Source organism: Trachurus trachurus (assembly GCF_905171665.1).
Source record: "Trachurus trachurus genome assembly, chromosome: 9".
Lineage (NCBI taxonomy): Eukaryota > Metazoa > Chordata > Actinopteri > Carangiformes > Carangidae > Trachurus > Trachurus trachurus.
The window spans coordinates 10,546,533-10,573,958 of record NC_139895.1 but is presented as its reverse complement, the minus strand read 5'-3'; the positions used below and the strand labels follow the sequence as shown (position 1 = coordinate 10,573,958).

General features: G+C 41.4%; 1 protein-coding gene across 2 annotated transcripts; it reads left to right on the top strand.

The window, feature by feature from the left end:
- Positions 1-362: 362 nt before the first annotated feature.
- castor1 (cytosolic arginine sensor for mTORC1 subunit 1) lies at positions 363-27,050 on the top strand. Of its 2 annotated transcripts, none has more exons than XM_083979176.1 (9): positions 363-481; positions 8,750-8,820; positions 14,165-14,358; positions 15,734-15,869; positions 18,382-18,505; positions 19,046-19,162; positions 19,323-19,405; positions 20,162-20,256; positions 26,069-27,050. In XM_083979176.1, exons 1-9 carry the CDS (start codon positions 471-473, stop codon positions 26,138-26,140), a joined length of 903 nt encoding a protein of 300 aa, XP_083835302.1. In that variant the 5' UTR covers positions 363-470; the 3' UTR covers positions 26,141-27,050. The 2 variants fall into 2 exon arrangements, with proteins under 2 accessions (XP_083835302.1, XP_083835301.1); XM_083979175.1 differs by lacking the exon at positions 363-481 and adding an exon at positions 1,218-1,589.
- The last annotated feature ends 376 nt before the right edge of the window (positions 27,051-27,426 follow it).

Below are 27,426 nucleotides of genomic sequence, written 5' to 3'. Positions count from 1 at the left end.
AGGAGCATTATGCATCTACCTCCTGGTATGAGCTGATCAGTCTTTTCAAAATAAAAGTTGACAAATGGAAAATGGATAACTGTGTACCATGTAGTAGAGACTAGTTTACGTTTGATTGAATTATGACAAGAAAATGTAATTAAGAAAATACTAAATTTCATAATTGGAATTATTGCACTAATTTGGTAGTGTTTGGGAAGCTTAAACTAAATCCATGGCTCCATTAATGAAATGGCGCTTGCTTTTAACAAAATACACAAAACAGCTGTTATATAAACTTAATCATTTTATCTTTTACATTCAGACTTTATAGTTCAAATGTGTAATACCTCATTTCACATCCATCTCTTGCAATCTTCTGCTTTAGCAGCAGGCCTTCCCCCCTGGATTGTGGAAAACCAGTCTGCAGGGATTTGCCCCCACCGACCCATAAGAGCACTGGATGAGAAGGCCTGAGAACTCAGTGTTGGATGGAGCTGAGGTATGGTCTGTTTATTTACCACACTCATTAATTTATGTCTTAAAGGGATAGTTCAACATTTTGGCAAATTGACCCATTGCCATAATCTCTATAGTTTTAGCAGTAGGTTTGTTACCTTTAATTGTCGGTGCATAGAGTTTTGAGGGTCAGAGGACCTGTACCGTTCACCTCCATTGTGTTCGCTGAGCATCTCGTGTCTTTTCCCAGCGGATCTCAAAACAACATTCACTGATAATTAAAGGTGATGAATTTAGTATGACTTTAGGGATTATGGGAATAGGCGAATTTGCCAAAATATCCCTTTAACTGTTCACATTAACAGAAATGTTGACCAGGGGCGCCCAAACTTTTGCATGCCACTGGTTGCACATGATTGCAAGTAAATAAAAAATGTACTTGCACATGCAGTCTCAAATCAAATTTTAGGGGTCTGGAGCCCTGAATAAAAAAAAAAAAAACCACAGCCACGTGCTTATTGCGCTACTTTTATTTTGAAGGATAATCTCGGAAGCACTCGGATGTCTGCTTGTTGTCCATTAACACAACACCCCCTGACTGTGTGTGTGCATGTGTTGGTTGGGCATTCATCACCTCAGTCAGACTCACTCAGCATCATAAACCTGTGGCTTTAAGAGGAGGGGGCGTGTCGTGTCGTGGGGCTGTCCCTCCCCCCTCCCCTCCCTTGTATTTGAATATACAGTAGTGGAGCGGTCTATGGGCTGGAGCTGGAGTCGGGTTGCCTCGGCTGTTTTTCGTCTTCAGGCTGAGAGAGAGACGAGCTCAGCGGGACGAGCTGCTGGTGGTGGTTGTTATTCGTCGGGTTAATGCTCCTCATCCGGGCCTCGCTCCGTGTTTAACATTTGAATGATATCGCTCGGCTTGTTGTAGGAAGGCGTTATCTCCGCCTGCACACCGCATGCACACACACACATTTAACACACAACAGGAAGGCTGCAGCGCTCGCAACCGAGAAGAACAAGCAGAAGCTGAAGAATATGGACTTGCACATACTGGACCACAGGCTACGGGTCACCAGCATATCCAAGAATGGGCTGGTGCATTTCACACACCCCCTGATCAAACTGATATTCCTCCGGAACAGGACACGGTAAGAGAAGAAGACCCGATCTGAGTTTTTGTGTGTCATCCTCCTCCTCATCATCATCATCGCTGTGAATCAGCCTCGTAATCCAACACGGATATATGAGATAACCCACAGCGCCTCTTCATTCATTGGGTGCCTGGCCCGAGCACATTATTATTTGTCTGTCTGTCTGTCTGCCTGTGTGTGCATGTGCATGCCTTCATGAATGATACAGCTAGTGCAATGCATGCAACTTTAGGGAATTGGTAGGAGGGGAGAGTAGATTTAAATGCATTTTAGCCTGTGTATGAAATATTCTTATATATTCTTCCAGTAGAGATAGCCAGCTGATATTTGCATAGACAAAAGACCCACAGTATTTTGATTATCTACACAGTATTCATGTGTTTATTTGCATTTATTTTGCGCTCCTTTGCATGCATGATGTCTCTACTGAGCACAGGGCCAAGAAAAAACAAACATGCAGCCTCTCTTCACTTTGTTCTGGTGGGGGGGATCCTGTTTCTCCATCACAGACTTGATCCTTGACCTCCTCCACCCAAAACCAACATCCAGTTTGCAAGTTGTCCAGCGGATCTCATGTTGGCATCAGTGCCAGTTTTTTTTTTATTTTTTAAAGTTAATCCCTGGATATCCTCTCATTGTTATGCAATGGTTTATTGCTCTGGCTGCCCCACATATGCATGGCTAGAAAAAGAGCTAAACATCTGTCCTCTCCCAAGTTGCCAGTGATACGGGCCGGGGCCGGGCCAGTGGCTCGGCTGCCGAGTCACAACGAGGGTGATGTAGTATTCAAACGTCAGGGAAGGTTTCACCTCCTCTAATCGCATTTGTGCTGTGTGATGTCTGAAGTCCGGTTATCACACTGTCCTCAAGGATTTACTTACCATAATCATCCTGTGTGGGAACAGAGCAGCCCTTTAATAACCAGTTACCAGTCAGGACTAGTGCGTGCCTGCATGAGAGGATCATGATCCTGGGAAACACGTCTTGTAAATATATTGTCATCGGATTTGAATCTAGTATCAAACACTTCACTTCTCTCCGTGCCTTGCCGCCTGCATCAGCGTTTATTGGTTTCATAGAGTTGGCCAACACAATGGGGCCTTGACATGTCCAGACTAGTAGACACACTGTGCCATGATGGCTGGCACCACCTGAAGCTCTTATCGAGTAAATTGTTAGTCATTGTGAATAATAATACACTGACACACTGTATGTGATGCATCAGTTTAACTAAAGCAAAGGCAAAGAGCTTCATAATGAAAGCTCTGATGAAAATTATCAAGAACTGTATCCAGAGTGTTACTCTGTTTTTTATTTTATTTTAAAAGCATGACTTCATTTCAATTTAAACTGGCAAAGTAACACAAAGTAGTGCAGGCTGCCCTTCCTTGGATTAGCAGGCTTCTGTTTTACAGTTTGTTGTTTTGAATGCTTTTGAGTTATGTCATCGCACTGTGGTGTGTGGATGTGTCTTGCTTTTGTTTTTCCTGTTATTTTTGTGAGGCAGGAGTTTTCTTTCTTTTTTTTTTTTTTCGTGGTTGTTTGTTTTCTTTGGTCAAACTGTAGGCACGGCTGGAACGGGGAGTGGTGGTGGAGAAGACGGGAGTTCACGGCAACTCAAAAACAATCGTGGAGCAGAAAATAAAAAACAAGCCTGATTGCCTCGGTCGCTCCCTCTTTCAGGCCCCCGCCATTCATTAGAGAGCAACTCCCCATGCAAAAGGAGGAGGTAATCGCTTCTAGGAAGTCAGAGTTGTCCTAAATTAAAACTACATTAAATCTTCCTCCAACATCATCAAACAAGGCTGAAGCATTAAAAGATGAAAGTAGTTTGAGGATCATCTCCACCTTTGCCCTGGAATAAGAACCTATAAGAAGCTGATGAGGCACAGCAGGCCTACTGACAGCTACACTGTTCATCTGTCAAGGTCAGCTCAGCTGTGTTGGTCATTGTTCAAACTTCGTGCAGCAGTGTCAAAATATTAGAAAACTTTTTTTATTTTATTTGAAGTTGTAATATTAAAGAGGCCCCAAGAAGTTTGCTTTTGGTTATAAAAGAGTCTCATATTAATGTGGATGAATACGTTACCCACATTTGTTAATGGGTCCATTTTCAATAAATATATCGTTTTGTCTTTATAGTTATTTTGATATTATTACTTAGTGTCACTGGTCGACTGGATCACTAGTTGGCATCGTTTATGGTCGGAACTACGACGGTAACTGATCGTCTTCGAACCTCCGACTTTCGTTCTTGATCAATGAAAACGTTCTTGGCAAATGTTTTCGCTTTCGTCCGTCTTGCGCAGGTCCAAGAATTTCACCGTGCGCACAGAGGCTCATGGGAAATGTAGTGTGAAAAAAACACTTTGCTTTCCGAAACTCCTCGTTGTCACTTAAAGTTTAGATCATGCAGGCGAAGTATTTGTTTAGTTGGGTTATATGCTAGAGGTTGCCTGTGGGGGTTTGTGTGCATGCTCTGCACTCTTGCAAACAAAGTGCATGGACTTCTGAATCAGCTATTTACTATTAGAGTCTCTGATGAGATCTGATACGATGTGAATGAGTCATTCCACAACTGGCCAAAAAAACAAAACCAAAAAAAACAGGGGCAATGAGCAAACAAGCAGTTAGTTTGTACTCTTACTGACTGTCTTTAGTTGCTGTTTGGAGTCCATGGGTGTGGTAATAATTAAGTATCAGCCCGATATGAGTTGAGCTGCACGGTGGATGGACGATGCAGCCCCACAGGCCTCGACACAGTCCTCCTTTCTTCTGCTCTTTGGCGGCTCACTAACGAGAGCATGGGGCTGGAACAATGCCCGAGCCGAGCCAGAAACCCAGTGGGGAGTTTTCCACTTGTCTGCTTCACTGATCTGTCAAGGTTGGGGCTCTCACTCCCCCTTATATACACAAGACTTACCCCCACCACCACCACCACCATCTCTCTCCCCGTCCACCCCACACTTTGTAATAACAAGCAAGGATTTCAAGACCAAAAAAAAAAAAGAAGGCCTCCCAATTGTTCTAAAAAAAGTGGAGTCCATGAGAACGGTGGAGATCAGCTGGTAGGAAGCTGTGAAGGTCCACTCGACGACGGGGCTGAGATAGCTCAAGGCTCACACAACACTTCAACAACATCGGTTTGCTGCGCTCTTATCATGTTTCCTCAGCTGGAGCATCAGTTGCAGACGCCCCACCACCACCACCGCCACCGCCGGCCCTCGCTCCCTCACCACCGCTGTCCGCTGGTTGTTTTGTGCCGCTGCAGGATCAAAGTCCAGACTCTCGCATGCTTGGTTTTCATCTTCCTCTCTTGGCCCGATCCCTGGCTACCTGTTGCTTTCCTCTGGTTATTTTCTGTCTCCTCCTCTTCGTGTTTACTTCATACTTCAATAGAAGGAGCTTGTTTTCTTAATAACTCGTTACACCGGTGATCACACATGCCGACTGCACAAATGTTTTCAATCATTGATATGGGCGGGGGTTGGACATGTCTCTAAATCAACCAACAGTCCAAAAAGATGCAAATATGAAGGCAACAAGTTCTCACGTTTGAAGAGCTTAACCCATCCTGATACTGTTTCCTCTGGGCTGCGTGTGTCCTTTGTCTCTGGTTTTACCTGTAGAGACAGGGGTGTATTGATGAGAGCAGAGGGCTCTGTTGTAGACAGATATCAGTCAAGTCAAGTAAATATTTATTGTCCTGAAATGGGCAAATAGTGCAGGGATCCAAACTGACCCTAAATGGGGGCACTTTGCCCCTAAAATTTGAGATGATGCATGTCAATTTTTCATCTACTTGCGCATGTGCAACCAGTAAATTTGGTATTTCTTTGGTAAAATGTGGGCAGGGCGGATCAAAGGATCTGCAATCTGGAATCTGTCATTACAGGTGGCAGCGGGCCAATGTTTGTGAGGATCGTGAATGAAAAGGAAATGTAAATATTTGCTTTGAAAGTCGGATTTACTGTGTGGGCCCCTAAATTTTCTGCTTGCGCTCCTAAAATTTTAAGTTAGGGGCCACTCCTAAAAAAAAAAAAAAGTTACAGTAGTCTGTGGCCCTGTAGTGTTGCAGCATAGTGCTGGAAATTTACACAAACCCAACAGCACTACTGCACAATGACAGGCAGAAGTACAAAGCCACAATAAAATCTATACAAAAGAAACACAACTTTTGTGTCAACAGTTTTGCCATCTCACAATGAATCAAATTAAAAATTACATGAACATAGTGAAGAAATAGATAAATAAATACATGAGTGCATGTGTGAGTGGGTTCCTGGACCTACATGCATTATTCTGCAATTCGATACATCACAAAATCTTACTCTAGTCTAGTTGATCAGATTTTGTGTTTTGGGTGGAAAAAGTTTTTTCATTTGTGCAACAAGGTGTAGGCTATGAGATTTCCTGTTGCTCTTGTTCTCATTAAGGAGCCCATGGGTTGGGCTGATTGTAGGTACATGTCTTCCTTAGAGCGAGGGACGAGTGACAATGAGGATTTAATAGCCAACATAAAAGCCAAATGAATTTTGTAGTCTGCTTATCAGCACTCACTCTGCAATGAAACCCGCTGTGTGTGTGTGTGTGTTATCTGTACTGTGAGAACAGGAAACCAAACAAGCACAAATAGATGCCTCGCAGCGTTACAACCATTACGTTGCCGTGGTTTGGCTGCCTCGCAGGTGTCACATATGTCAATATACAGTATATAAGAGCCTTCAGTGTGTTCTCTTTAAAAAAAAAAAAAAAAGAACAGTACAAGTCATAAAAAGCTCCACTTTCGAAGGGATGGATGCTTGGCATACGCTACCTGCAGGAAACTGGGAGCTGGGGGAAGGTGAAGGGTCAAACAGGAAATGAGTGGGGTATTATAACACAATGGGCTGGCTGAGCTTGCGAGCACAGCTGGTAGTTAGTATTACAGTGTTCCCTCTCTTTGTCTCTCTGTGGCGTGATTGTCCCATCTCATGCGAGGGGGATTAGTTTTTGCTGAGTCAGGAGTTTCGCGGTCTCACTCGGGCTTCTACTGTAATAGCCTCAGCTGACTGATAAGCAGAGGAAGGGGAAGGTGGATCTCCGATGAGACGTTTTGAGAAAACAGGAATATGTAGCACTTCCTTTCTAGGGATTCAATGAAAACAAAGAGTCCCAAAATTGAGCTCGTGGCAGCTTTTTTTTAAAGCAAAAGTTAAAATGCTTACTAAGATTTTTTTTTTTTTTTTTTTTAAAGGGCAAAGGTTTTGCTTTGGTTGGTCGGAGCCATATCACTGGTGATGTTTTGTATTTTCTGTCCGATTGTGACAAACGATAACCCATAAGCCAATGAAAAGTCTGAAGACATTTGGTATTGAAGCTACAATTAGCTTGATGTGTGTGTAACACTAACCTCATCTGCCTAAATTACAAAGTTGGCCTCAAACAGGAAGGAGCATAATGACACCCTTACAGTTTATAGAGTGGGATGAGCTTTTGGTTCCAGAAGTCATTTGAAGGTTTTCTGTAAAATGACAAAGATCTCAATGTTCCCCACCACAGAAATATCTCATAGTGTTGTTTGATCATTTTCAGCTTTTTAGGTTAGGTTTAGGTTAGGTTTTTAGGTTTGCTTGTGTGACCTGTTTTATAGAGAACAGCTGTCAAAATCTGAAATAACCATGATGAACCTGAGCCACTGCTGTGAAGAACAAGTTTGTCAGGTGTGAATCAGAGCCTAAATTGGCACCATTGTTGAAGAATCACATTAAAAAGCATCATAATCTGAAAGTGATTCTGTTTAAACCACTTAATTTTCTTCCATGTTCCCAAAAAGCAGTTCGTCTTTAGCTTTAATTCCTGTTTGCAACAAATGTAAAAGAATTCATTGAATGTTTCCAAAGTTGCAGTTCACTTTCCTATTTGTACACGCACATCGATGTCTGAGTCTTATCACAGAACCACCTATTCTCTCAAGCATTTATTCGTCTTTTATATTCAAGATTAAATTCTGGAGGACTTTATTTTATGTCCATTAAAGTCCTGGACATGGTGCGGTCACCTCATGTTGTCTGTGACTTCAAGAACAGTGGGTGCATGAAATGACTGACTTCTGAAAAAACAATGACAAGAATCACAACCATAGGTGCCCATATGTGTAAAGAGAGACAGGGCGATGTGAATACGCAGCCTTAAAAGGACTGAAAAGGTTGCAAAGATGAGTGAAGATTGTCCTTAAAGTCGCCATCAATGTCAAAGTTGAACAAGATGCCATAGGGACATGTGTTTCTGAACTTACATAGTATCCAGTTCTCTCTGCCTACATCTCCCCAAACATTTTCTATCCCCATCTCATTTTTCTGCTGTTTCAAAAAAAGACTCCTCTTCAGATGTAGTACAAGTACACACAGGAACTTGATGTGATATAAGCTCCAAAAACAGAAGTAATCCAAGAAAGTATGTGTTTCTCTGCCCATTTCTTTCCTCAACCAACTTCTTGCATTTTCCCCCCTCGCCCCCTTATGCCACCCCCCAGCTTTTTTTTCACCATTACACAAAGACAACATTGAAAGGAGCTGCTGAACAGTGTGGACAGACCCAGCAACACCCTTTGAAAGCAAATGCTTTTGGCCCCAAGCCCAAAGAAGAGACAAATACCAAACCTGAGGGAGAAAAGTATCGTAATTGTATCAAGAAATTTCACGATGCTGTTTTCTGAGAAGTTCCTAAAATCTTTAAAAAAAACAACAACAGCAAATGTATACCATCCCATCTATATTTGCCTTTCTTAGTAAATGTTTAACCCCAATGGGTCGTATCAGTCTGCAGAACCGCTGTGTCTTTTCAAATATTTAACCCAAGGAGCTTCTTTTTTTAGAACAAGGTGGAGGAGGCCTGCAAAAGTCACTCTCAGAGATTGTGTACAGGTGAATAAGCCTGTAAAATGGAGACGTCTGAAGCTCTGCAGCCAGAAATGGACCGGATTTTCATAGGACATCTGAATCATCACAGTTAAAACAGTGATGCTCCGTCTTTTCCTTGAGTGCAGCAGTTGAGCTCCATTTACTTTACGCTTGTTAAGTGTTATTACGAAGATCCGAAAAAGCTCCTTTTTGTTTTTGTTTCCTCAGCTCCCAGCGGTCTGACTCTGCTCATCTGTTCCTCCTCTTCTGTTTCAGATGCAAGTTTTTCAGTCTGACGGAGACACCGGAGAACTACACAGTCGTCCTTGATGAGGAGGGATTCAAAGGTAAAATACCACTGAGCAGGCACATCCTATGTCCTTCCACACTGACTACTCTAGTCCCATTGGTGCACATAATGCTGAAATATAAATCACCACATAAATTCTCTTTACTAATCTTTATAGTGTAGGGTCTAGAAGCTAGAAGACCAGCCATATATGCATTACAATGACATGCAAAGACGTGCTTTAATATAAGCCAAGGCCAAACCATATGCAAGTTTTCTCTGCCACCAAACATGTTTTCTTACTGAGAGCCAGAGGTGTCGATCGTCATTTATCAAGAGGTCACAGACATTACTAGAGGTTTATATTACAGTCTATGAGCGGTGCTACTTCTTCAGCTACAGGAATGAGACCAGGCAAACCAGGTTGGCATGTTAACTTCAGTATGAAGTAGAAATCGGAGAAAAACAAGAGTTAACTTTTCATTTTTCACCATTGGACAGACAGACAGCTCTGAGAAAGGTTATGTGTTGTCGAAATGAATGTAGGCTATATGTATGGCTCCCCGTTAGTGTATGTATGCATTTGAGTGCTGGTGCGAGTGGATATCTACATCGGTGTACTGTATGAGTGGGATTATCCAGTGTTGGTCTGTCAGTCCCGTAACCTGATGTATGTTTGTACTGTGTGTTGTTTTTACTGTATGTTTTTTTTTTTCTTATGTGTTGCAACTCGTTCCCTGTCTTCGAGCCAGATTTCTCCCTGGTGGAGACCAATAAAGTAACCTTAACCTTAAGAAATTCCATCTAGAAAGATAAATGAACAATGTTGGGTATGTAGCAAATAGCATAACTGCACATACAGTATAGCTTTACTTTACTCGTCACATCTAAAGGTGAAACCTCAGTGCTATCATCTGGGTCATCTCAGCGTGGGTCTGCTGACTTCATTACAAGAAGATGCAGATTACCAGACAGAGAAGATTTAGAGAAGCCTGTGTAGATTTACATCATGTGAACTGCAGGATCCAACACTTTTTTATAGGGATTAATGGGGACAAGAGGTGTTTTCAAACTGTGTTGAAGCACAATACAGAAGGTAAAGTGTTTTTTTTTTTCAAAGAGTCAGTACTTTTGTTTTGTTTTCTGGAGTCTTCATGTACAGTAGAGATGGGAAGAGGATTTGGCTGATGGAGCTGCTACATCAATGATACATCACAGTTTGTTCCAACATGTATGGGTTGTGAGGAGCTCCTCCAGGGTCCAACAGCACCACTTTGTACGAACACGCCACAAACTCAAAAAAAAAACACGGTCCGAAGCACAAGCATAATAGTTTTGAATGGGGCCACAACATTCTGTTGTTTTACCACTCGAATGTTACTTCCTTCCTTCCTTGTTCCCCTCACAGACCTTGTGCGGTAGGATGGGTGTAGACAACCATAAAATGTAGGAAAAAACTGTACAAGAAAAAAAAAAAAAGGCAAGCTGAAATGAAGCAGAGCCAGAGTAAACCAGAGTTTGACACTTTTGTTGTTTTTTAACTCCTACACAGAATGCGGATGTGCTTTAATTCCAGTATTTAGTGTTTTCACCGAAGGCCAACTCAAATATCTCTCTCTCTGATAATGTAAAGGAGAAAGGGCTGCAGGCTTGTTAGACCTGTTACCCTCCTCATTGGTATAAATCATCAAGCAGACAGAGAGAGTGTGGGAGGGTTGGTGAAGCTGCTTCTGATGAACAAAAGGTCAAGTGCAGCTGTATGGAAACAACAACATTTTTCTTTTTGAAAATAAAGTTCAAGCAGCACTAATGCACTAAAAAAAAAAAATCCAATTAAACAATTTGTAGGGACTTGGGTGCGTATTTACAGACACACAAGAACAAAAACAACAGTTGTTTTTGTGCAGGGTTAAGGTTAGGGACAACAACTTTCTTTGAGTATTCAGGAAATGGGCTTCATTGGTGATAAATACTTTTTTTTTTTTTTTAAAAACAGTTACTCATTGATAAATATTTAGTGAGCCATTGTTTCCAATTTTCCTTGACTTCTATTTTGACTTAGCTTTAGGCTTTTGCTATCTGCCTTTTATTTTGAAAACACTTTTGTTGGATAATAGTTGTACTGATCCAAAACAAAAAAGATAATGACTCTAGCGAGCTCTAGCAGTTATGAAAATGTATGTCAGGCAGGTCAGCCCTGTATCAGAGCTGTGTGTGTCGAGAACACACCGTCGGGACAGAGCGAACAATAGAAACTTTTTGTCTGTGTACATGTTCTGGTCCCATCCACTCATCGTCGTCCAGTCGTTTCTGTCTTTCTGTCCCTTTTTTTTTTTACACAGATGTAGCTGTTAAAGGCAGATATCGCCCGTGGGTGCTCTGCTTCTCTCTCTCTCTCTCTGTCCCCTTCGCTCTCCTTCTGACTGAGTGCCTATTTTAAGAGGTGAAAGCTGGTGTAGCGAAGCCACAAGGGGCTGCCTGTGATAAATGATGCCAACCAGAACAGTGGCCCTTTTGAAGGGGGAGTAAATAAAAAAGAAAAAAAAGAAAGTGGGGTATTCACCACCAGGAGGTATAGACACTGTTTGGTGATGTTTTTTTGTTTATTGAATGGTAATGAAACACAAACCAAAAAACAAAAATGCTCGATCTGTTGAAGAAACAACCCTTTTTTGTGTTGCTGTCAATCTACAGGTTCTTTTTCAATCACAGCATAAAGGGGGAAGAGTGAGCACTTTATAATAAAAAATAATAATAAAATAATGAACAATGATGATTATAATTTATTATTGTTCATTATTTTATTATTATTTTTTATATATTTGCTTATTTTATTTGTGCACGGCTCTCAGCCGAACCAGAATGAGCTCGAGCTAAATTTCATCTGTGGTCCCGAGGCAGGAAACAGTGAACATATCTGCTACGACAAACACAACAAATGACAACAACAACCAGATTTCACCACATTAAAAAACATTGCAACTACAGCAATGCAGTTTCACATGATTAAACAGAACAATGACAATACACTCATAATGATAAGACAACAAGATTACACCCAGTGTTTGAATTCATGATTAATGGGCACATGATTGGGTTGATTCTAGCCATGATTTCATCTTGGTTTTATTGCCAGTAGAGCTGTTAACTCTCTCTTGTGTTCCAGTCATAAATTTAGTCTCTACTGTAGTTGTAATGATCCTGGGTCGGAGTAGGGAGTAGGGTGGGGGGATAAAAAAGGAAATAAAGCTTCTAATGATCAATATATTATAAGATGAACAGATGAATCTCTTAAGAAGAAATGACAAATGAAGGTGGTTCTCACTCATGCAAAACAAAGTTTATCCCCCTAACGCAGTATTTCAGTATTATTTCGTTTATCTTTGGTTTAACTTGTTATTAGAAAGAAAGATCAAAGGTTTTGTGTTGTTTATTTCCTGGATAGACACCTGTTTCCCAGGTAGCTGCCTCGACATTGCAGCTGCCACTGAAGCGTGAGGAGTGAAACATCCTGCTCTTCCAGTTTGGCTCGGAGCACTCAGGAAGTCACAGTGAGGGGAGTCATCACCCCCCTCCCCCCCCCAATTTGACCTGTTGGCCCTTTCCTAGCCCCCAGGAGACCAGGAGCCCACACACTCCTGAGCACATTAACGCCCCGTCCGGTATCAGGTCACACTTTACGACGGAGCATCTTGCGGCGAGGCTGCAGGTGCTGCCGACCTCCCATGAGCATAATATTTACTTGTATAGCAAGGCGGTATAAATAGCAGGGGGGGCGTTTGAGGTCTCCGCGGTGAAGGAAGAGGAGAGAGGAGGAGGAGGAGGAGGTGGGGGTGGGGTGGGTTCGGCAAAGTGTGTGTGTGTGTGTGTGTGTGTGTGTGTGTGTGTGTGTGTGTGTACGTTGTACTGAACAGAAAACAACAGGAAGCCGCCTCGCAGTGTGCACCACGGATATACAGATACATCAACAACAATGTAAAGTTTGACAGGGCGCTCCGTTAAACAGGGGGCTTTTATTCTGAAGGTGCTAAATCACTCTGCTTGTAGAAACGTCAGCTGTGTGAAATCCTGTCATGGATGGTTTACATACAGAACATCTGTCACATCTCCAGTGGTTTGGTTTTTTAGATCGGTAGCCTACAGCTCGGCTCTGTTTAACATAGTATGTTATGTTGTCGTGCTTTTTTATTTTGGCGACATATGAATGAATATTTCTGGTTCAGTGTAGATGAAACTGCTGTTGCATGATGAATGAGTTGAGCCCTGTCTGCTGTCTGGAGTCTCTGCAGCGCCGATTTCAAAGACCTTTTTCATTCATTCTTGTTGAGCTGCACGCCGCCGTCGCAGCCGCCGTCCTCCTGTGTTTGAGTAATGGACTCAACATACTGGGGAAGTTTATAGTGCCTGCAAAACAAAGTCCTCCTTGTGGGAATATTTATTTGTTCATTTATGTTTGTGGCAGGTGCACCCTTTATTTCACACAATCGGTCTCTCGCTCTCTTTTTTTTTTAGGAAGTATATTAAACCCTGGGAGGATCGGCCTGTCAGAGCTTATACAGATGGATATCCTGACTTTTTTTTTCTGTCTCTACTCCCTATCATCAGTCAGATTCATCCTGCTTTTCCCATAATGCAACCCACTGGCATGTTTCATCAGGCCTTGTCTGCCAGGGAAATTTTCCTTATCTTTCAAATTCACAGCTATATAAGACATAACACAGCATTTTTTCAGATTGAGTCATTATCAGGGGAACTGATCTCTTTGTGGAAAGGATGAGACGTTGTGGGCCTTGAAAATGACCTATATATATATATACAGTATATATATATATGACCTACTGCACATACTCTTTCAAAAAACCAAATCCCTGCTAGTCATTCGTAACAATATATTATCATTACAGCTGACAGATTAATCTTGCTTTCATCATTGCAATCTAAACATGCACACTAAAGTCATCACAAGACGTTCACAAAAGTAAATTCTATTAACAGGCACGATGCTCTTCACTGGATACTGCATTCACAAAACGATTAGATGCCGTGTTTATGGAAAACGAACAAGAAAATGATGGGAAAGCTCCGTTCCCATGTTGACAGGTCCTTAGCCAATCAGATGACCCCCTCCCCCTCCAACAGCTCCCCTCATCTCCTGCAAGTTAATTTGTGTTCATTTAGTAGCAGGAGGAGCAAAGAGGATGGCTGAGGCAGGAAAGATCAATATGCACACTTTAATATTTGCTTATTTATCGCAAATCGTATCGTTGAACCGTGTCATCGCACATGTCGCTGATGTGATGCATACCTAATTAGCATAAATACATGCTGCATACTCTACATAATCCTCCAGACTCCCTGACCAACTTCTCCTTTCTTTCTTTCTTTCTTTCTCCTCCTCTCAGAGCTGCAGCCCTCAGAGCACCTCCAGGTAGAAAGCTCCATCTGGCTGCCGCTCAATGTGGTCTCCAACGGCAACGCCTCCAGCAGCTCACAGGCTGTCGGCGTGACCAAGATCGCCAAGTCGGTCATCGCCCCTCTGGCCCAGCAGCACGTCTCGGTCTTCATGCTCTCCACTTATCAGACCGACTTCATCCTGGTGAGGCCTGCTGGCTGATTTATACACTTTTTTTTTCTTCCCTCTTTACTTTTTTAGCTTCGGCTTCGCTCTGTTCCACTCCGGTCTAATCAGCGCTCACAAGGTTTCCTGTTGAAATGAAAGAGGCACTTTAAAGCCTCCCTGTTGTATAATTTACAGAGCAAATTTCCAAACTCTCTAAATGCACTCTTATCTTGTGAAGAAGCCTTTCACCTGCTGAGCTGTGTCAGACAAAAGAAGCCAAGCTGTCCGTGCTTTTTGCCCACTCTGCAAGTTTCGCAGTCGAGGAATTAATTCCAGACGGAGCTGAGGGCAACTAAAAAAATTTGGTTGATGTATTACATGTGAAAGTGTTAAGTGGGCAGAAATAGATAACACAGCAACGGACGTTTGTGTCAGCAAGTAAATTAATGGTGGACAAGCTGCTCGAGCTCCAGTGTTCACTTAGACTGAGACAGCACGTATAGAAATATATACACGTACAAACCTCCTGTGTTGATTTCATTTATTGGTTTATTTCATAGGGACAGTGCACCACTAATCAACAGAGTTAAAAGAAAAACTGTAAGTGGGCCAGAGTTAGCCAACAAGGCTAGTTTCCGTCCGATTGTCCCTGGCCAGATATTAAAGGCAACCTAAAAGCCAAAAAAGGGGCAACAATTGATCAGGGTGTTTATACAGTATATGCAGGTGCATTTGTGTCTTCATTATTCAATCAAAAAAAAAAAAGTTGATTTAAACAAAAAATATATTTTCAATTTTCAATCAAAATAAGGAAGAAAAAAAAATTCCATATTTATACATATTTCACATCTGTTAGTGTGGCTCCATCTATTTTCTGCAAATGCCTACTAAAGCTGTAGAGCCGGCGCATGTAGCTTCGAAATTCAATTCAATTCAACACAACTTAATTTGTCCCCGGGGGCAATTAAAAGCACACAGGGCAGTTACACATAATGACATATACAAATAAGTAAAATAAGACTAAGTTGAAGTGCAAATACAGAAAAAAAGAAACACGTACATGGAAGTGTGTGTGTGTGTGTGTGTGTGTGTGTGTGTGTGTGTGTGTGTGTGTGTGCAGTAAGATGCCAAAAACAATAATCCTGTGCAAGCATGTTCAAAAACTTGTGTAATCTCTCGGCTCCATACAGTAGCTTCACTTTATTAACCAAAACAAACATATACATCACGTTATACGTCTTAACCAATAGGAAAACTGCAGTCGTTATTGGTCTTAATTAAGCACTAAAGCAATAAACTACGGAACTGCTTGTTGTCTTAAAATACAAATCAAAGAAAATACCACAATCTAAATTATGTATCACTTTGTTTATAACGTAGAAATGTCTCTAACAGCATCTGTGTTGTGTAGGTGAGAGAGAAAGACCTGTCTGTAGTCGTCAGCACTCTGGAGGAGGAGTTCAACATCTACAGGGAGGTGGGAGGAGAGTCGGTCCCCGTGCACTGCCAGGATGTTTCCAGCGGCCTCCAAAAGAACGGCAAAGAAGGTCAGAGGTCACAGTCCTGTTTTAACACGAGTTCACTCACTGTTCAGGCTCAGCTCCGAGGACGCCGTCTCGATCCTCTAGCACCACCTGCAGGTGGTTCTGTGTGTGCAAAGTGTGTTACAGAGGGACAATCATCACAACACAAAGGAAGTTACTAGGTCGGAAAAAAAAAAACATTTCTGTGGCTCTGCAGAGCTCGGATTTGAGACGCAGCTTATGTGAGGTCGTGTTCAGTCTGACTTCAGAGCATTACATTATTTAATGCATACGTGATGCGGCCTTCATTTCACATTGCCTTTGCCTTTTATTTATGCATCAGGAGTGTTGAGGTTGTGAGAGCCACAACTCCGAGTCCCATTCTCAAGTTTAAAGGGATAGTTCACCCAAAATTCAAATTTCAAACTCATTATCTACTCACCCTCATGTCGACTAAGGGCTGGGAGAAGTTTCAGAGTCCTCCGTGCCTTCTCTGAGTTACAGGGGCTCCGGCGTAGCAGTGCATGTCCATGTAACGGTTGCAAATGGATACCAACTGTCTTCGTAACAAAAAGACACACCAAAAAACATCCAAATACCTCCATGCTGCTCCTATGTAATGTCCGTCTTGTATTGAAGCCCCGAAATGCGAAACTGTTCCGAAAAAAATTCAATAAGTCTATATTTCAAGCTTGTTTTGTAGCGGAAGCTTCTTGAAGCTCCTCTTCCCGGTTCGTCAAATTTGGATAAACTGGGAAGAGGAGCTTCGAGAAGCTTCGGCTACAAAACAAGCTTGAAATATAGACTTATTTAATTTTTTTCAGGACAATTTTTGGGTGAACTATCCCTTTAAGCTTGTTTGTAGCGGAAGCTCCCAGCACTGCTCTTCCTGGGCCGTCGACATTGACACCCAGTTCACGGCTCCGCAAATCGCGCGAGATTCCGGCAGAGCAACACTGGGAGCTTCCGCTACAAACAAGCTTAAAATATAGACTTATTTAATTTTTTTTCTGAACAATTTCTCATGTCGGGGCTTCAATACAAGACGGACATTACAGACGAGCACTATGGAGGTATCTGGATGTTTTTTGGTGTGTCTTTTTGGACGAAGAAAAGTGAGGCCCATTGACATTTGAATTTTGGGTGAACTATCCCTTTAATCATTTAGAAACTGCTGACAGGGTTAAATCGATCTGATAACACTGACTGCACATCAGCTGTGCAGCTTCATATGTTCATACAGCAGCAGCTCAGCTTCTTTAATCAAGCTGTGGACATCAGCAGTGGTTCAGCCTCGAAATCTACCAATACACCTCAATGATCCAGCTTGTGTGAACACTGTTTTCTCTCATCATCACCACTGTGTTTTATTAAATACTGTAAGGGTAAAAAAGTGCCCAGCAGGACTTCCTCATAGGGTTATATGAAGGTGACATAGTTGTATAATCTGTGTGAAAAGGCCTTCCATCCAATCCAATCCATTTTATTTATAGAGCACATTTAAAAACAACCAGGTTTACTAAAGTGCTTTACACAGATGTAGATAAGTAAGTAAATAAATAAATGAAATCAACATCAACAAGTAAATCAAGACCAATAGGTAAAATATAAAACGCACCAAATAAAGGCGATTAAACAACAATAAGAACATAAAAGCTGAAGTGTTTGGGTCTCAAACTGTTAAAAGCGTGTTTTAAGATGTGTTTTGTCTCACATGTGCATGTACATCCTCATCCTGATGCATAGATAAACCAAACTGATGTCCTCTCATTGGAAAAAAAAGAAAAACTATAGTTACAAAGTCTAAAACTCTACCGAAAACATGTTAAAGTCTCCAAAATCTTTGAATACTACAAATATATGATGTGCACAAAGGACTATGAAGTTTTTATATCTTGTGCTCCTTCGGCGTATCGCCCCTGTGTTGCAGAGTGAAGAGATAAGTGAACTAAGTGTGTTTGTAGTGAGAGGAACCTGTTGTTTCCCGACGCCCGTTGTGCTGAACAAAGCCGTGTTTGTCTGGAACAAACGTTACAGTTTATGGTTATTGTTATATCACAAAACAATGAATCACAGTGACCTTTACTGGAAGCTTTTCTTTTTATCACCATGAAGAAAGAAATGGGACCGATTGGGACCGCCCCTTCACAATCTCTCTGGTGATGATCAAAGAAAAACTCAACACAACAGAAACGTTTCACTCAACACAGATTAGTTTCTTGTTTTCAGAAAGTAAACTTTTACTTTATCAGATTAAAATAAAGCTGAGAAAACCTAAATGAGAAGGAGGCAGGTTATTGATGAATCTGAAGTTTAAGAATGAATTAAATTATGAAGCTTGCCAATGTAGTTCAAGGCTATGAGTATAAAATTGCAACTTCTTTAAAAATATTTTTGTTCTGCAACTCTTTTTGTTCTGACACTGTCTCTTTTGATTTGTTTAATTCAATAGAACATTTAAAGAAACATTTAGTTTTAGCTTTCGTTATGTTTTTATAAACTAACACTTCCTCCTTTTTTTTTTTCTCCTCCCCAGCCATCCATCCCACAGTTCACCCGGTGCTGATCCCCCCGAACCACTTCTGTGTCATGTCCCTGGACCCTGACACTCTGCCGTCCATCGCCACCACGCTCATCGACGTGCTCTTCTACTCCAGCAGGTGACATGTCTCACGCCGCTGCTGCAGCTGCTGCAGTACCGGTGTAAAAACACAAGGTGGCAGCACACGATGCAAATTAAGAGTCAGCTCACTGGTTGGACATTGAACATTTATCATGATAAATAACCTTTACAAGTAACTATTTAAATCGGTTTAATCTGCTCTGATGTGATTTAGTTTTTTAGTGCTTAGATATGAGACAGTGCTCATTTGTCACAGTGGAACAATGTTCAAAGTAAAATGAATTACAAAGATTTGGCTTTTTCTAATTTTTGCTACAATGGTTATTCAAATTTTATTTAATCCAGAAAATTGAAATTTAGAAGCTCAATGAGGTAGAAATCCGGTAGAAAAAGCTATTCTGCATTTTAACAGGGTTAAAAATAAGAAAAAAATGCATCATGTTTTTATTAAAACCATTTGTTCTGTCTGTCTCAGGCCTGTTATTGTCATATAAATGGCCCCAGTCTTAATTAAATGAATGTTGCTGACCAGCTGAATGTCTCTCCTCTTCCTCCTCCTCCTCTTCTTCCTCCTCAGTCCTAAAGAGGACACACAGTCGTCCCCCAGCGAGGACCTGGACTGCATCAAGTTCTTCTCCTTCTCCCTCATCGACGGCTACATCTCTCTGGTGATGGACACGGAGGCTCAGAGACAGTGAGGAGTTTTCATGTGTTGCCTTTTTCACTTAAAGAGCCAGTGTCTTTATATTTGTTATGTGAAGATAGTAGAAGAGGGTATTTCCCGTGGTCCCGTGGTCTTGTGAAGGGGTTTTGCACTCTGACTTCGACTTCAGCTCTTGATCTTTGTGCTGTAGGTTTCCTGCTGACCTCCTCTTCACCAGCTCCTCCGGGGAGCTGTGGAGGATGGTGCGCATCGGGGGACAACCACTGGGCTTTGGTAAGGTCACTTCCTCTCTCTATATCTCAATACCTCCATGGTGACCTGCTCTACACACAGTTTAGTTTAGTGTCTCTGTGGATGTAATAGGAGGAATATTTATTTTCATATTTTCAGCCGTAATTGATTCAGCTTTGATTTGTTAGATAATTCTTCAATGTTGATTTATTTATTTGTATAATGCTGCACTATTTTCATTTTGGCAGAACTTTTAAGCCAATTTATGTGAATGGGACTTTCTTTCCTGCACGTTTTTCAGATAATGCCCCAATTTCTCCCTGAAAAGGACAAATGGTTTGTTATTCAGAAGCGTATTTCTTTGGTTTGCAATGTGTCAACACAAAAAACAACAGAGGAAAAAAGTAAAAATCTGACATTTTACACGCAGAACTGGACAAAATTATTGGTTGGTGGTGTGATTCCTGTTTTAATTGTCTGTTAATTGTCAGAGGTGAGTTAAAATACAAATTAAAGGAACACCACATGCCTGAAATCCAATAATTTTCTCCAGTCCATTTTTAGAGTTCTGGGTGTATAATGTCAGATTTTACTTTTTTCCTCGTTTATTTGTGTTGTTTCATTGCAAACCAAAGAAAAACACATCTGAGTACCAAAACATTTATTGTTGCAATGATTTTCCAGATAGAAATTGGAGCATTATCTGAATAACAGTGCAGGGGTGCATTTGGCCATAACTGTAGTGATTGTGATACTAATTTCCTTTTTCTTTGCTATTGTGTGTTGTTTTTTTTCCAGATGAATGTGGGATCGTCGCCCAGATATCTCAGCCTCTCGCTGACAGCGACATCTCTGCCTATTACATAAGCACCTTCAGTTTTGACCATGCTCTGGTGAGTCCGACATCTTCACTTCACTGGCTGTTGAACTCAGCAGTGACTCAAAAGTGTATTGACAGTACACTCAGATATTTAAAGTCATAAGGCTGGGCTGTGGTTCTTTTAATGGGAGATGAGATCAAGATGAAATGAGGTTTACTCAGCAGCTTTAGCTAAGGCAGCTGACTACAGATTTAGAGGGTGTTTTACTGGTGTGTGTGTCTGTTTGTGTCATCATGACCAAATATGGTCTCTGTCTGTGGACTGACTGTGTCACTGTGAGAGAGTGCAGTCACTAAAGTTTAAGTGTGTTGAGGATGCTACGTGTTGCCCTTTACTATTAGTTAAAGTGATACGCCAACATTTTTTTTCCGTGTCTTGCCTCACTCCTGAGTCCATGGCAAGCAGATAGACACCATCCTTTCAACTGTGCGTGCAGTAACAAGGGAGATAGAGCCGTATCGCCCGTAATTAGCTTAGCTCAAACACTGGAAGTGTATAGGTAGTGTTAGCCTGCCTCCTACCCGAGCCGAAATCAGCAGTCAGAAACTGATTTAATTTTAGCTCTAAACTCTGTAAATATATCACTCTATCAACATTTCAAACATTTTTAGGTGAGAAAGTAGCCGTTTAGATCAGCAGTGTGTCGTTAATTTGTCTAAATACCAGCTGTTTACAATTTTGTTCGGACGAATTCGGAGCTACTCAAGTTAGCCGTTGTGACCAACACACGTCCGGTTACTTTCACAAAATAAAACACCCGTTGCCCTTTACATACAGAAGTGCTTTTACTTTGAAATAGGAAGCTAACCTACCCTCGATGTAGCTAGCTTGAACCAAAATAAACCGTCTTTGCTTGAACCCTCCGTTTTGACCGATCTTGTCCCGTTACCGGCATTTGACCGCTCAAGATGCCTTACCGGAGAGTTTTGTCAGCTCTGAGACGAAGATCGGCCCGTTTAGAGTTGCTGAAGAGTGTCTCTGATGACTTTAGGTGGAGGCAGGCTAACACTACCTATACACTTCCAGCGTTTGAGCTAAGCTAATTACAGGCGATACGGGCTCATCACCTCATTACTGCACGCACAGTTGGTGTCTATCTGCTTGTCATGGACTCGGGAGTGAGGCAAGACACGTAAAAAAAAAAATGTTGCCGTATCCCTTTAACTACTGAACATTACATTACATCAATTAATCGCAGAATAATCGATTAATAAACTAAACTATTTTAATAATGGAATAATCGGTTTGAGTAGTTTTTTAAGAAAAAAAGTCAAAATTCTCTGATTTCAGCTTCGTAAATGTGAATCTTTCTGGTTTATTTGTTCCTTTATGACAATAAACTGAGTATCTCTTTGGTTTGTGGACAAAACAAGACATTTGAGGACGTCATCTTGTGGTTTGGGAAACACTGATTGACATTTTCAACATTTTTTAACATTTTATCGACCAAACAACTAATCAATTAATTGTTTAAATAATCAACAGATTAATCGATAATGAAAATAATTGTTAGCTGCAGCCCTAGTTCACACACACACAGCAACACGATGTCGGTGTTGCTTTCAGACGATGGCATTGTGCATCGGACCAACCCTAACCTTATATTTAAAAAGCTGTGATGCAGATTGATCAATTCAACACCTCTTGAAATTGGTGTTTAAATGACATCTAAAGGAGTATTTCTCTCAAAATGATTCATATATGGTTGGTAGAGTGTCATTTTAAGCCATAAAACCCTAACATGTGGTATAACCATGTCAAAGTGTAGCGTATAGGCTACACATTTACGAACAAGCTTTCCACCACACCCCCCCCTCTCATGCATCTGTGTCAGTGTGTCGGCTTAGTCAGCAACTCTATGTCTCCTCCATTATCTCAGAAATTACCCAGAAGAGTTTATCTTGGTCATTTGTTTGCCGTTACCCAGAAACTTATCACAGAGTGTCACCGACTGAAACCGAGCATCCCAGTACCAGCAGATAAAGCCGGAGCCGATTATAATTATTTCAGAATGATCAGTAAATGAGGTGGGGTTCACCTGGTCTGTGGTTTGTGTGGCTTCGACTCACCTTGCTTCTGCCCTAGTTGTACTTTTACTGTCCAGTCACTTTTGTCTTATCTGTTTATGTTTCAGTCTGAAATGCTAAACAAATTGGGTTTTTTCCTCAAACTGCATGAATCAGAGTGACAAAAGTACGACTGAAAACTTGAAGATTGCAAGTGATTTCACTATGTAGTTACATTTTAGTAACTGGCCCACATTGTAATGTAATGTGCCACTACAGTATATACCATTGTAGCAAGACATATAGATTCAGTAACACATATACATTAGATTCAATTATTCTACTAATAAAAGTCTTTTTTCAAACACACGACACACCCCTCTCATTCTGAATTTCTTCTTCTGAAGAATAAAATGCACCATTATGTATTGTAAGCTGTCACAATCATGACATTTTACAATTAATTGCGATACAAATAATATATAAATGTAATTTCTGATCATTTTATGCCACTAAGCCTAAACATAATACACAATACACCGTATGAAGAAGAAGAAGAGCCATTTATTGGCATTAAAGGGACAACGAGGAGTTTTGGAAAAGCAAAGCGTTTTCACACTACATTTATGAGCCTCCGCGCGCACCGTAAAATTATTTTGACCGGCGCAAGACGGACTCATGTTTTCATTCATCAATAATTAAAGTCAGATGTTCAAAGAGGTTCACATACCGTTGTAGTTCCGACCATAAACGGCGATTCAGCTGCGTTATTCTCATGACTCCTTGCGAAACCGAAAGTAAAAAACGCTGGTCGGCTCGACCAGCATCTCCGCCACCACTAATAATAACAAAATAACGATAGAGACAGAACGATATATTTATCGAAAATGGGCCCATTAACAAGTGTGGGTAGCGGAGATTCATCCACATTAACGTGAGACTTTTTATAACCGAATAGAAACTCCTCGTTGTCCCTTTAACCATTGGAACATATAAACAAAAATTGCATTTCCGTTTGCCTTTAGGATTTGCAACTAAATCCATGGTAGATTGAATTCTCATCGAAATGCGGTCGTTGAATATTTGAAAGTAGGCTCCTTGAGATGAACAGTTTGCGGCTCCACTTATGTGTCATTAAACTATAGGAGAAGAAGAAGGGGGCGCAACGTGATAACGGTGGAAAATGACAAGGTAATAGTGACGGAAATATGATGACACCTCTGTTTGTTGTTTCATCCTGCTGTTTTTAGACAGATGAATGGAAAGGAAACAAATGTTAATGACTATGCAAAATAATTGTGTTCAACTCAAATGATTGCAATCAGGCGATTACGTGATAACTGTGACAGGCCTACAGCTCTGACACCTTTGTATAGACAGGTGTGTGTCTGAACACACACGTCCAGTCAGGTGGAATTACCACAGGTATGTAGACTCCAGTCAAGGTGTAGAAACAACTCAAAGAGGGTCAAGGGTGATGTGAGGTCGCAGCAGCAGGACTGAAAACTCCTGTCAATATGGTGTTTCTGTTTTTCCTTTTCAATAAATTCCCCCAAAATGTATAGAAATTCTGCTTTGAGTTGGAAATTTGCTGATAACTATGCAGATTTCAGCGTATGTCTGCAAAGTTAACTATGAGAAATCGCTGAAATGAGATGTCGCTTCAGATAAAAGCATCTGCCTGTGTTTTCTGAACGCCCCGACCTTTAACATCCGTGGATTTGTGTCAAACGTTAACTAAACTATGATTGCAATTACTGAATGCATGAAACCTGCAGTTTAGCATTATCTTTCTGCTTCCTCTGATCAAAACACAAAATATTCGTACCTTACTCTATACACCTTGCAGTCTGAGATAGTTAGCCTCTGTGTCACAGAAAGGAGGAGGAGGATGACTGCAGGTGTCGTTTATCATTGTCATCGTTGAATCCCTGGTTGTTTCCTGTGCACTCAGCTATTATCACCCTCTTAGCTTTTTTTAGGCCGCTGTTCAAATATTCTGGAAATGAGTGTCACTCACTTTTTTGTTGCTATAGTATATGCAGCTATACCTTACACAAGAATCCTTTAGTCATTGACATCGGTTCCCCTTTGTTGATGTCATGGAAAACAGTGGTCACCTAAAAACCTCATAAAGATGAGTGGGATTAATATTAAAACCACCACACGTTTAGCTCAACAATAGGAACTCCATAAAAGTAAACCAGCTTTGACATCATGGCAACTTCCTCTCTCACGCACTTCAGAGAAACACTTCTTATCAAAAATGCCTGGTAGATACCATCAGGAGAAACGGTGCCCACTCTGTCAGTACTTTCGGTATTGATTAACACCTTTTTAAGTTGTGCAATAAATTGGTTAAAGGGAAAGTTCAACATTTTGGCAAACTGGCCCATTGCCATAATCCCTATAGTTTTAGGGGTAGGTTCGTGCAAGCTATTTTTAGAACTGCATAGCAGAGCCGCGAGCTGCTCAGAGCTACGCTACAGAGGCTAATGGGGTTTCTTGGTTTCACTCATCAAACTCATCAAATACACAATCCAACAACTCCAAAACGCTCTGGTGGACAAGTTGAAAACAACTCGGTCTCGTATCGTTCTGTTATTATCTCATAGCGTGGTGAATGTGCACGTCACAACTTCACCAGAGCGTTTTAGAGTTGTTGGATTGTGGATTTGATGAGTTTGATGAGGGAATCCAAGAAATCCCATGAGCCTCCGTAGCGTAGCTCTGAGCAGCTCACGGCTCTGCTCCGCCCTTCTAAAAATAGCTTGCACCGAAAATTAAAGGTAACAAACCCACTCCTAAAACTCTAGGGATTATGGCAAAATTGCCAAAATGTTGAACCATCCCTTTAAAGTCTATTTTACCCTGTTGGGCGTGTTTTGTTTCAGGTGTTTGACGTGTTTTAAATGTCTAAAAGAAACTGTGCAGATTTATTTGTGTAAAGATGAATAAAAGGAAAATTATGAAAAATATTTGGGAAGATTCTGATCAAGGAGTCACAATAACAGAGCTGAGGACTGACTTCCCAGAATAGAGCAGATCAAAAGGTGTGGCATCGGGAGGGGTATGTGACATCAGTCGAGCTCATGTTTCTTGTGGATTAAATCATTTCATTTTCAAAAATATGTCAGGGAAATTCCTGCTGACATGCAGCGAACTTCAGGGAAACTACTGAATGTAGGAACGGGTTGTTGTTGTTGTTGCATCAATGAAATGTTATGTGTGACATTGGACAGATGGATGGTCCACTGTTTATCCTGCTGAGACTTAAAGGGATAGTTCAACATTATGGCAAATTGGCCCATTGCCATAATCCCTATAGTCATAGCAGTAGGTTTGTTACCTTTATTTGTCGGTGCAAGCTATTTTTAGAACGGCGGAGCAGAGCCGTGAGCTGCTCAGAGCTATGCTACGGAGGCTAATGGGATTTCTTAGTTTCCCTCATCAAACTCATCAAATACACAATCCAACAACTCCAAAACGCTCTGGTGGACAAGTTGTGACCTGCACATTCACCACGCTATGACATAATAATGTAACGTTACAAGACAGAGTTTTCAACTTGTCCACCAGAGCGTTTTGGAGTTGTTGGATTGTGTATTTGATGAGTTTGATGAGGGAAACCAAGAAATCCAATGCATTAGCCTCCGTAGCGTAGCTCTGAGCAGCTCGCGGCTCTGCTCCGCCGTTCTAAAAATAGCTTGCACCGACAATTAAAGGTAACGAACCTACTGCTAGGACTATAGGGATTATGGCAACGGGCTAATTTGCCAGGATGTTGAACTATCCCTTTAATACTTTTTCTGTCCCAGGTCCCTGAGGAGGACATCGTGAGTGTGACGGGCATGCTGCAGCACCAGAGGAAAGAACCAGCCACCAGCTGATCCCTGAAGCCCCGCCACCCTCCGACACGCCCCCACTCCAGCCCCCCGGGGGGTCGGCGGAGCAGCAGTGGAGGAGGCTGAAGACTCTGTGCCTAGACTAGCACTGCATCGCCAGCAGTATTAACTCGTTTGAACTTGCCATGAACACCAGAAGCACTTCTCTGTGGTGTGTGTGTGCACTCTACAGTTTTTTGTCTGTGGGGGCCTCCTGTCTTTACCCCCCCCCCACCCCCACCTCCACCTCCACCCCCCCTCAGGTAGGACGCACTGAGTCTCAGGAGGGGCCCACAGAGCCTGCACATGCACATCAAAATCCACAATCACTCCTGAACACACACACACACACACACACACATACACACACACACATGCACATTCAGACACACACACACAAATAAATCCACAAGCACAAAGGCAGATACATGAACGTGTATGACAGACTCTGTTTCAGACACAAGCCTTGAGATCCGTTGGTGTTCATACCGTTGTTTTTGCAGCAGTTCATGCATTTCACATACATACATTTCACCAGTGCTACAAACACACAAATTAGTCTTCCAGTAACATTTACTGTGTATCATAACGCCATGTGTCTAAACAACTTTTAATCAAAGGCCATTCATAAGAATTGCGTTCTTTATTTTTAACTTTATTTTTTTATTTTTTTTGTGAGGCTTGAAATGCGGCAGAAAACCGACCATTTCCTTCTTTTTTTTGACACCAGGGTTCACACATTGTGCTTTGAGAAGAATGTGCACGTAGTTCTAACAAATTAAAAACTACTACAAATGCAGTCAAACACATCAGTAGGTTTGATCAGGGTTGTTTTTTTTTTAAATTCCTTTTAAAGAGGTCAGCAATTCTTAACCATAGCATTACCAAGGTCAATAACACTATGTCTTATTTGTTGTAATTTGCACAATAAACTTTTAGTTTAGCTTAATATCACGTAGATGTTTTCTTTGGTACAACTACATTTTGTACAATTTGAAGTATTCTGTAAACATTTGTAATTTTGTGCTGCTTCATTCAATAAAGAATATTGAAAATAGCTGCTGTTTGTCGACCTTAGAATTACTTTTTTTTTTTTTGGGGGGGGGGGGGGGGGGGGGTTAATTAAAGCGTAAAATCCGAATCGTAGCAGAACTACATATTTCAGGAAATGAGTGATCAATTACTGTATGGGCAGATAGTGTCTGTCACTCATCAGTCACGACTCGGATATATATTAAGTCATGATGCTGGAGCATTTCTGGCGTAGGACGGGGATGTACCAGAAGAGTTGG